General features: G+C 63.1%; 1 protein-coding gene across 1 annotated transcript in view; it reads left to right on the top strand.

Moving 5' to 3' along the window:
• The window catches only part of PLXND1 (plexin D1), a 47,932-nt gene that overhangs the window by 18,719 nt on the left and 15,306 nt on the right, over positions 1 to 13,907 (top strand). Inside the window, exons 3-13 of the mRNA XM_020872523.2 lie at positions 1,499 to 1,630; positions 1,891 to 1,991; positions 2,084 to 2,213; positions 3,360 to 3,537; positions 3,692 to 3,800; positions 4,262 to 4,364; positions 8,674 to 8,778; positions 11,420 to 11,509; positions 11,724 to 11,817; positions 12,732 to 12,886; positions 13,689 to 13,840. Coding sequence (XP_020728182.2) covers positions 1,499 to 1,630; positions 1,891 to 1,991; positions 2,084 to 2,213; positions 3,360 to 3,537; positions 3,692 to 3,800; positions 4,262 to 4,364; positions 8,674 to 8,778; positions 11,420 to 11,509; positions 11,724 to 11,817; positions 12,732 to 12,886; positions 13,689 to 13,840 — 1,349 coding nt within the window. The remainder of the gene's footprint in view (positions 1 to 1,498; positions 1,631 to 1,890; positions 1,992 to 2,083; positions 2,214 to 3,359; positions 3,538 to 3,691; positions 3,801 to 4,261; positions 4,365 to 8,673; positions 8,779 to 11,419; positions 11,510 to 11,723; positions 11,818 to 12,731; positions 12,887 to 13,688; positions 13,841 to 13,907) is intronic.

Consider the following 13,907-nt stretch of genomic DNA (forward strand, 5'->3'; position numbering starts at 1 on the left):
GGATCGCAGGCGGATTCTTTGCCAGCTGAGCCACCAGGGAAACCCACATGGGGGAACCACAGTGGAATCCGAGTCCAGTCAGCTCAGAGGCTGCCCCGCCCCTCAGTCCTGACCTCTGCGCCCACCACCCTGCTTCCTGCCAGGTCATCTGCTGCCCACTCTCGCCTCACTTGAGGCTTTGATCCCAGCCCCCAGCCCAGGCCCCAGAGCATGCCAGGTGCTCGGTAGACTTCGGAAAGGATGGAAACATGTCTGCTGGATGCCTGGGGGAAGCAGGGGGCCAAGCCGCCCGGGACGGACCCTGCCAAGAGGCCACTTGGTGTGAGGGATGTCCCAGGGGCTGCGGAGAGAGTAACTGCAGTTTAGGGTGTGGGGGCGTCAGGGAAGCTGTTTTGCTGAAGACATTGGGAGGATAGCTCCCGGCCCAAGGAGGAGAGGAAGGTGTTTGAGACAGGAGCACAGTGCAGAGAAGACATGGGGCTGGATGTTGAGTTGGGTTTAGTGACTAGAGATGAGGCTCGTGGAATAAGATGGGGTGGACGGTCAGGGCCTTGAATGCCAGAACACATTAATGCTACAAGCAGGAGGCACTGTTAAAGGCTCTGGAGCCCACGGAGGGGGACTGGGCAGCTGGAGGCCCCAGGGAGCCATCTAGACCCCTTGCCCCTGCTCAGAGCTTGACAAAGCCTTGACAAGGCAACAGGGAACGTGAGATCAGCGGAGAAGAGCCACTTGATGAGTCTCTGACCAGCCTTGTCGGGTCTCTGGGGAACGTGCAGAGGGGCCCTCAGCCAGAGAAGCTTCCAGACCCCAGCTAGTCCTGCTCCTTCTCCTGCCTGGACATTGGACCCCAGCCTTGGATCTGGGGTCAGATGGACCTAGACCTCCATCGTGGCCCTGAGGCATCTTCCTTTTAGGACTCTTGCCAAGTCCCTTGGCTCCTCTGGGCCTCAGTTTCCTCATCTGTGAGATGGGTGTGTGAGGGGGATGGGTGAGACCAGTGGCCCTGCCGCCTCCCTGGGGCCTGGCCCCAGCAGTGCTTGGCCTGCATCTTCCCTAGCATGCCCCACGGGCCCTGCGGGGCGGGTGGGGTCCTCAGCCCCGTTAGCTCAGAGAGGGGAAGTGACTCGGACAGCCTGGGCCTGTGCAACTTGTAAATGTCAAGGCCAGAATTCAAACCCAGGTCCCCGCTCCCTGGCTTGATGCCCGCAGCCTCCCAGAGAATGTTTTCTTAACTGTAAAGCCTGGCCCTGTGCATACCAGGGTGGGACATGCTGGTGAGGGCGGGGGGGGGGAGTTCTTGGTCGGGGGAGAGGCTCACAACAGAGGATAAAGTGTGGGGGCCGGACCCACCGCCAGTCCTGGAAGGGCCTGAGGCTGAGACTCCCAAGCTCAGGGCAGCCCCCCACCCAGAGCCGGTCCCCAGCCTCCCCCTACCTGGGGATGCCCTCCTGGCGCCCCATCCCCTGACAGCACCCCCCCTGCCCCACCCCCCCAGATCAACCTGAACGAGAGCATGCAGGTGGTGAGCCGGAAGGTGGTGACGGTGGCCTATGGGGAACCTGTGCACCACGTGATGCAGTTTGACCCCTCGGACCCGGGTTACCTGTATCTGATGACGTCCCACCAGGTATGGCCGGCTGGGCCTCAGCCTGAGGAGGCCCCAGGATGCGCTGAGCTCGCCCCCACACCCTTGCCTCTGCATGAGAGCGGCTGCTCCTGCCGGAAGCGTCGCCCTCTCCCTTCCAGCCTGCCATGGCTTCTGCAGGGAAGCCTCATTCCCCGCACCCCCCAACGCCGTGACAGCCTCAGTTTCCCCAACCTCTCCGGCCCTCGCCCGGCTGTCCCCGCCCCCACCCCGCTGAGCTGGGCCCCCGCCTCTGTCTCCAGATGGCCAGGGTGAAGGTCGCTGCGTGCGCCGCGCACACCACCTGCGGGGACTGCGTGGGCGCGGCCGACGCCTACTGCGGCTGGTGCGCCCTGGAGACGCGGTGAGGCTCCTGGGGCGCAGGCTGGGCCCGGGAGGCCGCGGGAGTGGGGACCCCCCGCCGCCCCGGACCCTGACCTGCGCCGGGCGCCCCAGGTGCACCCTGCAGCAGGACTGCGCCAACTCCAGCCAACCGCACTTCTGGACCAGTGCCAGCCAGGGTCCCGGCCGCTGCCCCGCCATGACCGTGCTGCCGGCTGAGATCAGCGTGCACCAGGACTACCCGGTGAGTCCGGCGGAGCCAGGGCCCCAGCTCCAGGCTCAGGGCTGCGGGTGGAGAGCACGCCTTCACCTGGCACCCAACCTGAGAGGGGGAGCCTCCTGGGTGCAGCGCCCCAGGTGCTCTTAACATCCCCATTATACAGATGGAGAAACTGAGGCACAGAGCCGTAAAGTGACTTGTTCAAGGTTATACAGTGAGGGAGTGCCCAAGCCGGGATTTGAATTCAAGTTGCTGCCCCCCACCCAGTCTGTGTCCAGGAGTGCCTCGGCCTGCCGCAGCCAGCTCCCTGCTTACCTTTAGCAGACAGCCTCGGTGCAGGGGATTCTAGGGGCAGGAGCTGAGGGACAGACAGGCATGGGTGCCCCCCGCCCCAGCCCTGCCCTCAGAGACTTCTCTGGGGCAGACAGCCTCGTCTGTCACATGATGGTTCTGCTGACCAACAGTAGCTGGGGCTGCCACGCTCCCCATCGTTACACACCACAGTCCTGCACATACGTCCTCTGGTCAAGCAGGCGGTCCAGGGCTTGGTCCATCCATTCATTCATTTATTCATTCATCAATAACAGTAGGTGTTATTGAGCACCTACTCTGTGCCACATGCAGTCCTGGACTTGGGGACACAGCAGTGAACTAGAGAGGCAAACTGCTGGTCCTCTAAGGGTGGACACACTCCCAGAGGAGTGAGCGGAAATGCGATAAAATGCCAAGATGGTGATAAGTGCCGTGGAGAAGGAAGCAGAGCAGGGCACGGGGTGCAGAGCGAGCAGTACTGACATTTTAGACCAGGCCAGGATGGGGGGGGTGTCTCACTGCCAGATTCCATCCGAGCAGCAGTAGGAAGCCAGCGTGAGCATCCGGGCAGAGGAACCCGCCAGTGCAAAGGCCCTGGAGTGGGAACAAGACTCATGATTTAAGAGGCTGGCATCCTTTCCAGGGGCCAGATCGTGTAGGGTCTCTGGCTCCTGTAAGGTGCTCAGTTTCACTTTGCAGAGGGGGAAACTGAGGCGCGTGTAGGCTGCATCCCACTGGCCTGGGGTCAAGGCCACTGACCAACCTCTTCTCCCCAGGTTCCAGGGTGGGGGTGGGGCGGTGCGAGGCACGGCCTTCCCCCCTCCCCCACACCCCCAGCTAAGCGTCCCTGGCTTCCAGGGTATGATCCTGCAGATCTCGGGGAGCCTGCCCAGCCTCAGCGGCATGGACATGGCCTGTGACTATGGCCACGGCATCCGCACAGTGGCTCGGGTCCCGGGCCCAGCCTTCGGCCACCAGATCGCCTACTGCAACCTCCTGCCCAAGGATCAGTTCCCGCCCTTCCCGCCCCACCAAGGTAGGCACCTCACAGTCCGGGCCACAGGGACAGCTGATGGGGGCCCTCAGATGGTGGACTCTAAGGCATGGGGGGCTCCTGATGGCACAGCCGCTGGTGTCAGTGGACCCCCCTGCCCCCTTGTCCTCTCCCTGGATGCCCTGCTCTGTTCCAGACCACGTGACCGTCGAGATGTCGGTGAGGGTCCACGGGCAGAACATCGTCAGGGCCAACTTCACCATCTACGACTGCGGCCGGGTTGGGCAGGTGTACCCACACACAGCGTGAGTGGGGTGTGGGGGCTATTCCGAGTGGGGGCAGGACGCTGTGCTCTCGGGGAAACCTCCGCAAGAAAAATGACGGTGTCCCAGAGGCAGACAGGACCCTTGGCTGTTCACTTGACCGCTCATTTGGGCAACAGACTCTCATCGCCCAGTGTGCCTGGCGTCTGTGAGCGCCCAGTGTGCCTGGCGTCTGTGAGCACCCAGGCTAGTTGAGGCTGAGAAAAGTGCTTTGATTACGCTTAACTTAGTCTCCTGGAGGCCCTGCTTGCCTATCTCCTCCTTGCATACCTCCTGCTCTGGGGAGCTCATTACCTTGCAAAATGCCCAGCCCCTCTGGGCAGCTCTGATGTTGAGCACGACTTTGTTTCACCGTGCCGGGATCTGTGTCCCAGGTCCGCGCTGCCGGGCACGGGGATGGGGAGCCAGGTAGCTGAGGGGAGGCCCCCCGCCTTGCCTTGCAGTTGCACCAGCTGCCTGTCAGCACAGTGGCCCTGTTTCTGGTGCACCCAGCAGCACGCCTGTGTCTCCAACCAGTCTCGGTGTGAAGCCTCACCAAATCCCACGGTAAGCCAGGCCCAGGGTGCCCTCTGCCTCCACTGTTCCTTCTTTCCCCATTTAGCACGTTGAAAACGTTTCCGTGTCATTACACCATCTTCCTTGGCTCCAGCTTTAACAGCCGCCACGCTGGGCTCATCATCACAGCGCATGTAACCAGTCCCCTGCTGCCGTTCCCTTCTCCAGGGGATCTTCCTGACCTGGGGATTGAACCTGGGTCTCCTGCATTGCAGGTAGATTCTTCACCATCTGAGCCACTGGGGAAGCCCCTCCAATCCCCTGTTGTTGGACGTGCTGAGTGCGCCTCTTTCTTTTTCGTGTTCTGATACGTGCAGGGCATTGCATGGCCTTGACTGTCCCCTGGAGACCAGTTCTTCAACGTGGCATTTTGGGGTGGAAGCCCATCCTTTTAGCTCAGCTGACCCCCAGAAAGCCTGAGCCCATTTACACTTTCAGCCTTTTAGGACAAGGCCCCTTCCTGCATATCATACTCTTTTCAATTTTACCTTCAACATTTTCAGCAACACTAGTGGGTCAAGGAGTACCAGGCTTTGGCCTTGAATCAAAGCCCCTCTTGTTGGCAGCCCGTGTTCTCCCCGCTTCCCCAAGTCAGGGGCTGGGCCAAAAGACCCCAGCCTCCATCTCCCTTGGGCACTGCGGCTCCAGGGTCATGGGATTGCTGTGGCTCTCCCAGGGTGGAGAAAGCGAGTGACCTCCAGAGCCACAGGTTCCCAGGTCCTCCTGTTCGGCCGGCCTGATGGCGCTCTGAGCTAGGGGACAGCATGTCGTCAGTTACACAGGGCGGGCGTGTCGGGGAGGGCGGGGGATGGGCAGACTCACAGGCCGAGGCGCCACATGCCTTGCCACCGGCTGGTTTGGGTGTGTTTGCTTACGGGGTGGCCTCGCGTCTTCACGCAGAGAAGCGCTATGGCTGTACCAGCCTTGTGCCAGGGACGACCAGACGAGACCCCCGAGTGGTCAGGGTGGGACGGCTGGAACGGGTGGGTGCCAAGGTGGGACGGCTGGAACGGGTGGGTGTCAGGGTCCTATGCCAGCTCATGCTCCGTCAGGCCCGCCCGCTGGATCCTCCGTCTCCTGTCAGGGCCGGGAGAGGCTCGGGGTGAGGTACCAGGTTCTTGCCTGTAGCTCATCTCTCCAGGAAAGGGGAGTTCCCACCCATTTGCCAGATGGCACAATTGAGGTAGTCAGTGTATCCCCTGAAAGCCCTGACTCCCAGCAGGGGGACGTCACTGAAACCCCTCCTGTGTCCCTAGGAAGCAACCCTGGTGCCCGCTGGGAAAGTAGCCAATTAGACATAGTTCTGCCCTCCCCATCATGAACCCAAGAGCCTGAGGTTCTCAGGTTTTATCTGTGTGATCCTGGGCAGGCTGCCACACCTCTCTGTGCCCGACTCCCCGTCTGTGAAAGGGGGCCTGTCTCAAAGGGGGACCCGGAGCGACACCAGCTTCGTGCCTGAGACACTGTAGCTGGCCCCTCTGCCGGGAGGACTTCTCCGGGAGGGGAACCTGCTGCCTGGTTCTGGCAGACGCGTAGGAGCTCGTCAGCCTGGAGCTGTTTCCAGGCAGCGCCCCTAGGGACCCTCCTGTCCCTGCCACCCCCCTACCACCACCGAGGTCTGAGGGTCAGGGATGCATTGGGCCGCAGGGAGGGCCTGTCTCAGGGGATTACGGTAGTCCAGTGGGAGAAGAGGCCGCCCCCGCCCGGGCCTGGTCTGCTGCTTAATCTGGAGTTTAATTAAGAGCCAGTCAGTCAGGGAGGCCGCAGGGCTCCAGCCAGGCCGGGGAGGGGTCTCTGGGCCGGCGCGAGCCAGGGACTGTGTCTCCTGACTTCCTGTTGCCTCATGGGCCCCAGAGGAAGGAAGTGGGGGGTACAGGATGCTGCGAGGAGGGCTGCAGCTTTTTTCCAAGGAGGGGAGGGGAGTGGAGAAGGCCTCTGTGTCCGCTCCTTCCAGTTGTCCTGGAGGAGATGGCTTCCCCAAGGCGGGGTGACTTCAGGCCTTAGAAGCAGCGAGGATTTGGGCAGGTGCCGGAGTCAGGCTCCCTGGGTGGGGGGAGCCTGGGTGGGCACCTCCATGATGGTGGCTTCATAAGGAGCTGGTGGAGAGGGCGGTTTGGTGGAAACGAGGGGGGCGGCTTACAGAAGGGGACAGAGCGATGCAGAAAGGCAGGGAGGGAGCAGGTCAGGTGGGTTCAGCGGGGCCACTCATGCTCTGCTGGGTTGGGTCCCCAGCTCTCAACCCTCGCACGTGGAAAGACCGTGGGGGACCTGTGAGCTCCAGCGCAGTCGGGCGAGGCCCCGCCCTGGCCGCACACTCTGAGCTGACACCTGGGCTTCCTGGGGCTCCAGCCTCGCTGTCCCGCCAGCTCCTGCCCTCTCGCCTCTCAGCTCTGTCCAGAGACGGGTCATCGGCCGTGGTTTCCCGAGCCTGGAGGCTCAACTCTGGCCAAGGGAGAGAAGCAACTCAGCCTGTCTCTGAGGCTTGGATGGTTCGGCTTGGGATGGGACAAGGAAGCCCCTGTCCTCTGCAAGCCGCCAGCCGCGGCCCCAGCAGTCAGTCGCCTTTGTGAATGCAGAGTCCGAGGGGCGGCCTCCCCTTCGGGCTCAGCTGGATCCGGGGGCCCTGCCAGCGTCACCAGGGCCAACGTGCCCCCCTGGGGTGGCCTGCGTGCTCCGGCAGGCCCTCCCCCTTGGCCGCAAGACGCCTTAGCAGCCCCGGGTGGGGTCCTGATCCCCGGTCAATCCCAGGAGACCCTCCTTCTCGTTGGTTCTGCGGAAGTTTTCCAGGGGAACTGGGTCACATCCACTCCCCGAACCAATCGCTGAGCCCATCCCTGGGGCTAGGGAGGAGGGTGATTCCTCCCAAACCACAGGCCTGGGGGGGGGGCGGGGAGATGCAGGCACACTTGGACCAGCTGTCCCCAGGGGAGATAAGCAATCCTGGGGTGGTACTGGAAGAGGGCAGAGAGGCACCCACACTCTCCCAGGCTTGCCCACTCCGGAGAATGGGTGCAAGCATCCACAGTGGGTTATGAGGATCAAGGAGAGTAGGGCCCTCAGGGATGGTCCCACGTTGTTTCCTCTGGACCTGCCCGCCTCCAGCCCCTGCTGGCCACCTCCCCTCGGCTGGGGCGGAGCCAGGGTCGCAGCCGCAGGGCCCCCGGCCAGCTGTGAAGCGGGCTGGCAGCAGCGGTGAAACCCGATTGGAAACATGTGGGTTCCATTCCCTGAAATTCCACGGGGTTTACACATGGAGCAGCTCAGGACGGCGGCTCGAGGGAGGGACGGACTTGCATGTCACACAACAAGCTGGACACCAGCTCCTGCCTTGCAGCCCTGCAGGCTTTGCTGGCCAGGCGGCCTCCTTGGCCCCTGTGGTCGGCACAGGCAGTGCTCCGGGGAGGCGCATCGTCTGGGCGCGGTGTCTGGGCTGGGGTCAGCAGAGGGTCTGCAACGCCAGAGCCCGCTATGCTGCCCGATTAACAATGCTGAGAAAAGACCCTGGGTCCCTATCTGTCACCTCGGTCCTCAGCTTCAGGCACCAGTCTCTGGCCCGAGAACCTGGGAAAGATTGAGGGCAGGAGAAGGGGTGGCAGAGGATGAGATGGTTGGTTGGCATCATCGACTCAATGGACTTGAGTCTGAGCAAACTCTGGGAGATAGGGAAGGACGGAGGAAGCCTGGCATGCTGCAGTCCCTGGGGTCGCAGAGTCAGACAAGTCAGACACGACTAAATGACTGAATAACAACACTGACTCCACATCCGACCCGGGAATGCGGACGCCCAGGCCCCCCTCCGAGGCCCGTGACGCGCCCAGGCAGTGGGGAGGGGTGGGCAGCCTCGAACCCTGTTTCTCGTGGGCCGCTCCGAAGTCTGAGGTTTCCTCTTCTGTGAATCATTCATTGTGTGTCCATCTGGAAACCGGAATTCCAGAGCTGGAGGGAGCCTCAGAAAGTGAGCGCAGCGCCTCATTTTACAACTGGGGAAAGATGAGTCCCAGAGCCCGGCGGTCTCCCCTGAGAGGCTCTCCGTGGAGTGGCCATGGGGACTCGGTTCCACGGGCAGGTTACTGCCTCTGTCTGTGCCTCAGTCTCCTCGTCTGTGAAATGGGGCCAATAACACCTTCCTGCTCGCAGGTGTGTGGGAGGTGGTGGATGTGGCTGTCATTTTATCACTGCATAGGCTGCCCAGCGCCTCCCCAGGGAGACGGGACTGCACCGGCTGGCTTGGGGTGGTCATGCATCCCGCCTCCTCTGAAACGCCCCAGGGTCAGCCCCACTTCCTTGCGTTTTGATGCAGAGCCCCCAGGACTGCCCGCAGATCCTGCCCTCCTCCCTGGCCCCCATGCCCACGGGCGGCTCCCAGAGCATCCCGGTGCACCTGGCCAACGCCGCCTTCTTCCAGGTAAGCAGGGGCGGGGCCCGCCGCCCATACTTTGCTTCTCCGTTTATTTACTATCTGGCTGCCCGGGTCCTAGTTGCAGCGTGAAGGATCGCTGGTTGCAGCACGTGGGATCTAGTTCAGGGATCGAACCCAGACCCCGTCCCTTGGGAGCTCGGAGTCTTAGCCACTAGACCACCAGGGAAGTCCCGTGCTTCGGTTTTCTTCCTCTTGAGTTTCTGGGCTCTGTTGGAGAAAGCCCTGACCTGGTTGCACGGAGGTAGGGGAAGGAAGGTGGGTGGTAGGCACAGCCGTGGGGACAGCCAGCTGCCCCTAGCTCCTGCTGGAAAGGAGGGTCTGGCCAGGACGCCCAGACCCTCTCCCCTGTGACGCCCCCGGCAGGCCCAGCCCCTGCCCAGGGCTGCAGCCCGTGGGTGACTTTGTCCGTGTCCACCCTGCGCTGCGCCCAGGCTGGGTTGTGACCCTGGACATACCCTCCCCCTGCCCTGCAGTTTGAGGCCGACGTGTCTTCTCTGGAGAATGGTCCGAGACCCCCTTGGCCGCCCCATCCCCATCGTCCCGGTGGGGAAAGTGAGGCCCAGGAAGAGGAAGCAGATGCCTCCAGGGCACACGGCATCGGGCTAGACTCGCACCCTAGGCCTGGACTCCCTGTCCAGTGCTCTTCCCCAGCACCAGCCTTCCCCGCCCGTGCCCCCCACCCACCCACCCATCTGGGCTGGGGGAAGGGAGGCCGCCCCTTGCTGGGTCCCTCCTGGAGGAGCGTCCTGGGTGGGAAGCGCTGATGAGTCCTGGACGCGTGCCAGCCACCCTCTCCCCAGCTCTCAGGGACTCGCCATCTGTCGCTTCCACGGGGGAGCTGAGGCCCTTGACAACTTGTCACACGTGGGGGCCACGTGCCGGGCATCCGGAATGTGTCGGGGAGCCTCGTCGTGGCCAGGGCTGCCGCCCCGTGACGGGCTGGGAGCGGGGGCTATGCCCTCGGTCCTGGGGCTCCTCCCTGCGGTGGTTGGTGCAGAGGTTCCGGGGCATTTGGAGTGAGGAAGGCCATGCTGCTCCCCTGGGCTGCCGAAACCTGGGTCGGGGAAGCCCAGGGCCTGAGTATGGGTCCTGCCTCCTGCTTTTGAGCAGAGTGTAACTGGGGGGGCCTGCCAGGCAGGGGGTCTGCCTTCCTGGGGCCTCGGTGATCCCAGCCCACCTTCCCCTGGGCCTGCTTCTGGCTCTGCCTGGGCTCGGCAGCAGCCCGATCCGTGGAGCCCACACCCGACAGAGCCCGAGACAGACTGGCCGGCTGCCATGAGCTCAGGAGCTCAGGAGACCCAGCTCAGGGTGTCAGGGATTACAGGAGCTCTCAGCCCGTCAACAGCCACTTCCCTGCTAGTTTCGTAGTGGGGAGGGGGCAGGGCCGGCGGGTGGCTGACCTGCTTTCCCCCAGGGTAACACATCTACCAACGACAGGGACACAGACAGGAAGTCCTGCCACGTGGCTGGCCGGGCCCTCTTGAAACCTGGGTTTGTTCACTCAGCAAATATTTACCAATGGCTGCTCCCGGGGGTCGTGTGCGGGGCTGAGGGTAAGATGGCATTGGGGAATTGGCCATGTTTATTTCCCTCCCCGCCCCCCAGCAAGCATTTATTGAGCACTTCCTGTGTACTGATCACAGCCAGCATATATTAGGTGCCAACAGCATGCAACCCACTAAAGACACACAGTGTCCAGTTTCCTTAGAGTCCTGCGGAGCAGGGGAGTCTCTTTCTGTTGCTGAGTTTACAGACCCACACAGCTCAGAAAGAAGGAGCCACTTGCACAGAGTCACACAGCTAGGAGGTCGCGGAGGTGGGATTCAGACCTGAGTGGGCTGTGTTAACGTAGAGCCCGAGCTCTTTCAACTGCCATCTTCCTGGAGGTGTCAGAGGGGCCGAAACCCAGCACCCCGCCGCCCAGCGGGTAGAGAGACAGGTGTAGACAGGGCAGGGGATAGGGGAGGTCCTTGGCATGCAGGGTCAGGGAAGGCTGTCGGAGCTTACTGAAGCCCCCAGCTTCACACCCTAATATTCATTGCCAAATGGATGGATGCTCAAGTGAGGGGTGTCCCTGTGATTTGGGTGAGGGGTGGTCTGGGAAGGCTTTTGGAACATGGTACATTTGAGCTGGATTTTGAAGGCTGTGTTGAGGTTTCCTGGAAGGGAAGCATGGACTTGGACAAAGGCTGAAGGCAGGACAGCGTGTGCATCATTGACCCTCGTCATGTGTGTGACTGATCCCGGGCCGTGGGGGGGCAGCCGTGAGGGGTTTTGAGGCTGCAGGGCAGGCAGAGTCTCCTGGGATGAGTCTCCTGGGATGTTGGTTGGGCTGGAGAGTCGGGGCTTTACCAGTGGAGTGAAAGGCCCGGGTTTAGGCCACTGGAAGTTGTTGGTGACATTTTTAGTGGTGTGAGAGCACAAGGCCAGAGTTCTGGGTGTTTGTGTGTACACCCCCCCCCCCCCCCCCGCCTCTGTCAGACGTTGGGCCAGGAAGGAACATTCTGGAGGAGATGCCAGGGAGAGAGCCCCTGCCCACTCCTTAGGACAGCAGTCTCTGGTGTCCTGAAGAAGGTGGGGGGCAGTGGGTGCTGCCTGGACGCCCCTTGACCCCCGTGTCCCGCAGGGTGCAGCCCTGGAGTGTAGCTTCGGTCCAGAGGAGACCTTTGAGGCTGTGTGGGTGAACGAATCGGCCGTACGCTGCAATCAAGTGGTGGTGAGCGATGGGGCGTCACGACGGGGGTTAGCGGGGCAGAGGAGAAGGGCAGGGCTGCCCGAGTCCAGATTCACACACGCCTTCCTTTCGGCCTCCCCTTTAGGGTCCCCTTGCCCCCAGCAGCCCTGCCCTCATCTCTCCCCTGATGTGCCCTCCCCCCGACAGAGACCCAGACAGCGCCCACACCCGTCACGCATTTCCCCATCTTTTGCAGCTGCACACGACCCAGAAGAGCCAGGTATTTCCACTCAGCCTCCAACTAAAGGGGCGGCCGGCCCGGTTCCTGGACAGCCCTGACCCCATGACAGGTGGGAGGCCCCCCCCCCAACCTCACATGGCCGCAGTGGGTGGGACGCAGCCTTGGGGGGTTCCATCCAGTGCTCAGGTATCCCCCCACCATTCCCTGACACATACTGTCTCTCAGATCCCAGCCCCACCTCTCTGCCGGCTTGCTCACTCTGCACCTAACTCTGGAGCCGCTCCTCTGGGCTGGCACCACACCCTCGGGGCGTCCGCATGCCCGTGGCACTGCCCCCCCAGCACCCACTCACCTGCCCTTTCTCAGCCTCAGGGTCCTCCCGTGATGTGCGGTTCCGGTTGCAGAGGGCGGGGGCGAGGGTTTGCTGCACAGCTGTCTGGGACACAGTCTGCGCCCCTAGATGGTGGGGGGTGGCCTTGCTCTTATTATACGTGTCGAATCAACTCTCCAAGGGCCTGTCTGTTCGGGGGGTGGGGGCTGTGCACATCTACGCCACCCCCGCCCCGCTTCTGTACCATGAGGTCCCAGACAGAAGCCCCAGAACCAGCTTGTCCGCCCTGGGAGCCCGCCCTGCACTCCTGCCTGGGCCCCCCTGAGGGTCTAGGGCTCACAGCCCGCATCGCTCAGAGGTTCACCTCAGAGCTCCGCTGCGGGCTTAGGAGACCCACTCGGGCCTGGCTGTGACTCCAGCTCTTCTACTCGCAGGCTGTGTGACCTCGGGCGAGTCACTCTGCCTCTCTGAGCCACATCTCTTTATCTGTCAATTGGGGCTGATAAACAGCCCCCACTGGATAGGATCCCCGTGAGGATGGCTGTTAAGGGGGCTGTGGCCGCACTGTGCTTATGATTAGCAGCCCCCTGGGGTGGGGCTGGGGGTTGGAGAAGGTACTAAGAGCTTCGTGGGGCCCTGACCCTCAAGAAGCAGGACCCGGCTGAGCTGGGCTGCCTCCGTGTCTCCCGCAGTGGAGGTCTACAACTGCGCCGTGGGCAGCCCCGACTGCTCCCAGTGTCTGGGCCGGGAGGATCTGGGCCACCTGTGTGTGTGGAGCGACGGCTGCCGCCCGCGGGGGACCCTGCAGCCCCCTCCTGGCACCTGCCCCGCCCCCGAGATCCGAGCGGTAAGCACCCCACACCCCGCCTCGGGGACCCGTCGCTCCCACACGCCTGAATGCGCACACGCACAGCGCCCCACACGGGCTCGGGGACGCGCAGCTCGTGTGTTTGCACACACCCAGGCCCCGACGCGCGGAGTCCCCCGCTGAGCACCCACTGGGTACCAGGTCCCCCTGTCCCGGGGCTGGAGACACAGCAGGGAACACACACGTGCCCGTCTGCACGGAGCTCAGGGTTCAGTTGGGTTGGGGGGCAACGATGAGAAAGGAGATGATTTGCATAGAGAACGTGGTGAGCTACGAACGGGCGGGGCATGGGGGGGCACTGGAGCCTGGGGTGGAGGAGAGGCTGGGGCTGAGGGTCTTTCTAGCGAGGTCCGGGAACCCCTGCTGATAACGGGGGACCTGGGGTGACCCACGAGCCTCAGTTTTAATTAAGAAAAAGGCTCAGGGAAGGGTTCTGTTTGCCTTAGCCTGGTTCATCTGCCCGTCCCAGACCCGGGTGGCTCTGCCTGGGATTTAGGGTCGTGTGGTCAGACATGGGTCCCCGTGATGACGGGGACTGGACCTCAGTGTCCCCAAGAGACGCCCCTGCAGTAGCGCTGGCTCTGTCCCTGCACACTGGTGTCCCCGAGCCGGCTGCGTGTCACACATACACGTCCCCACTGGCAGCCCCCGTGACCTGCCAGGTGGCCGGCAGGGCCAGCACTCTCAGAGCTCCCCCTGAGCAGCGGGTCTGCCTGGCCCTGCCTCCCCGGACACCCCAGCCTCAGAGCCCCATTCTCCCGTCTCTCCGATCGCCTGGCAGATTGAGCCCCTGAGCGGCCCTTTGGACGGCGGGACCCTGCTGACCATCCGCGGCAGGAACCTGGGCCGGCGGTTCAGCGACGTGGCTCACGGCGTGTGGATCGGCAGCGTGGCCTGTGAGCCGCTGGCCGACAGATACACGGTGTCAGAGGAGTGAGTAGGGGCGGTCCCGGGGGCCCCGCCCACCCGGAAGTGCCAGCTGTGCCTCTGCCCGCCCCTC

Source organism: Odocoileus virginianus, unplaced genomic scaffold, assembly GCF_023699985.2.
Source record: "Odocoileus virginianus isolate 20LAN1187 ecotype Illinois unplaced genomic scaffold, Ovbor_1.2 Unplaced_Contig_2, whole genome shotgun sequence".
Lineage (NCBI taxonomy): Eukaryota > Metazoa > Chordata > Mammalia > Artiodactyla > Cervidae > Odocoileus > Odocoileus virginianus.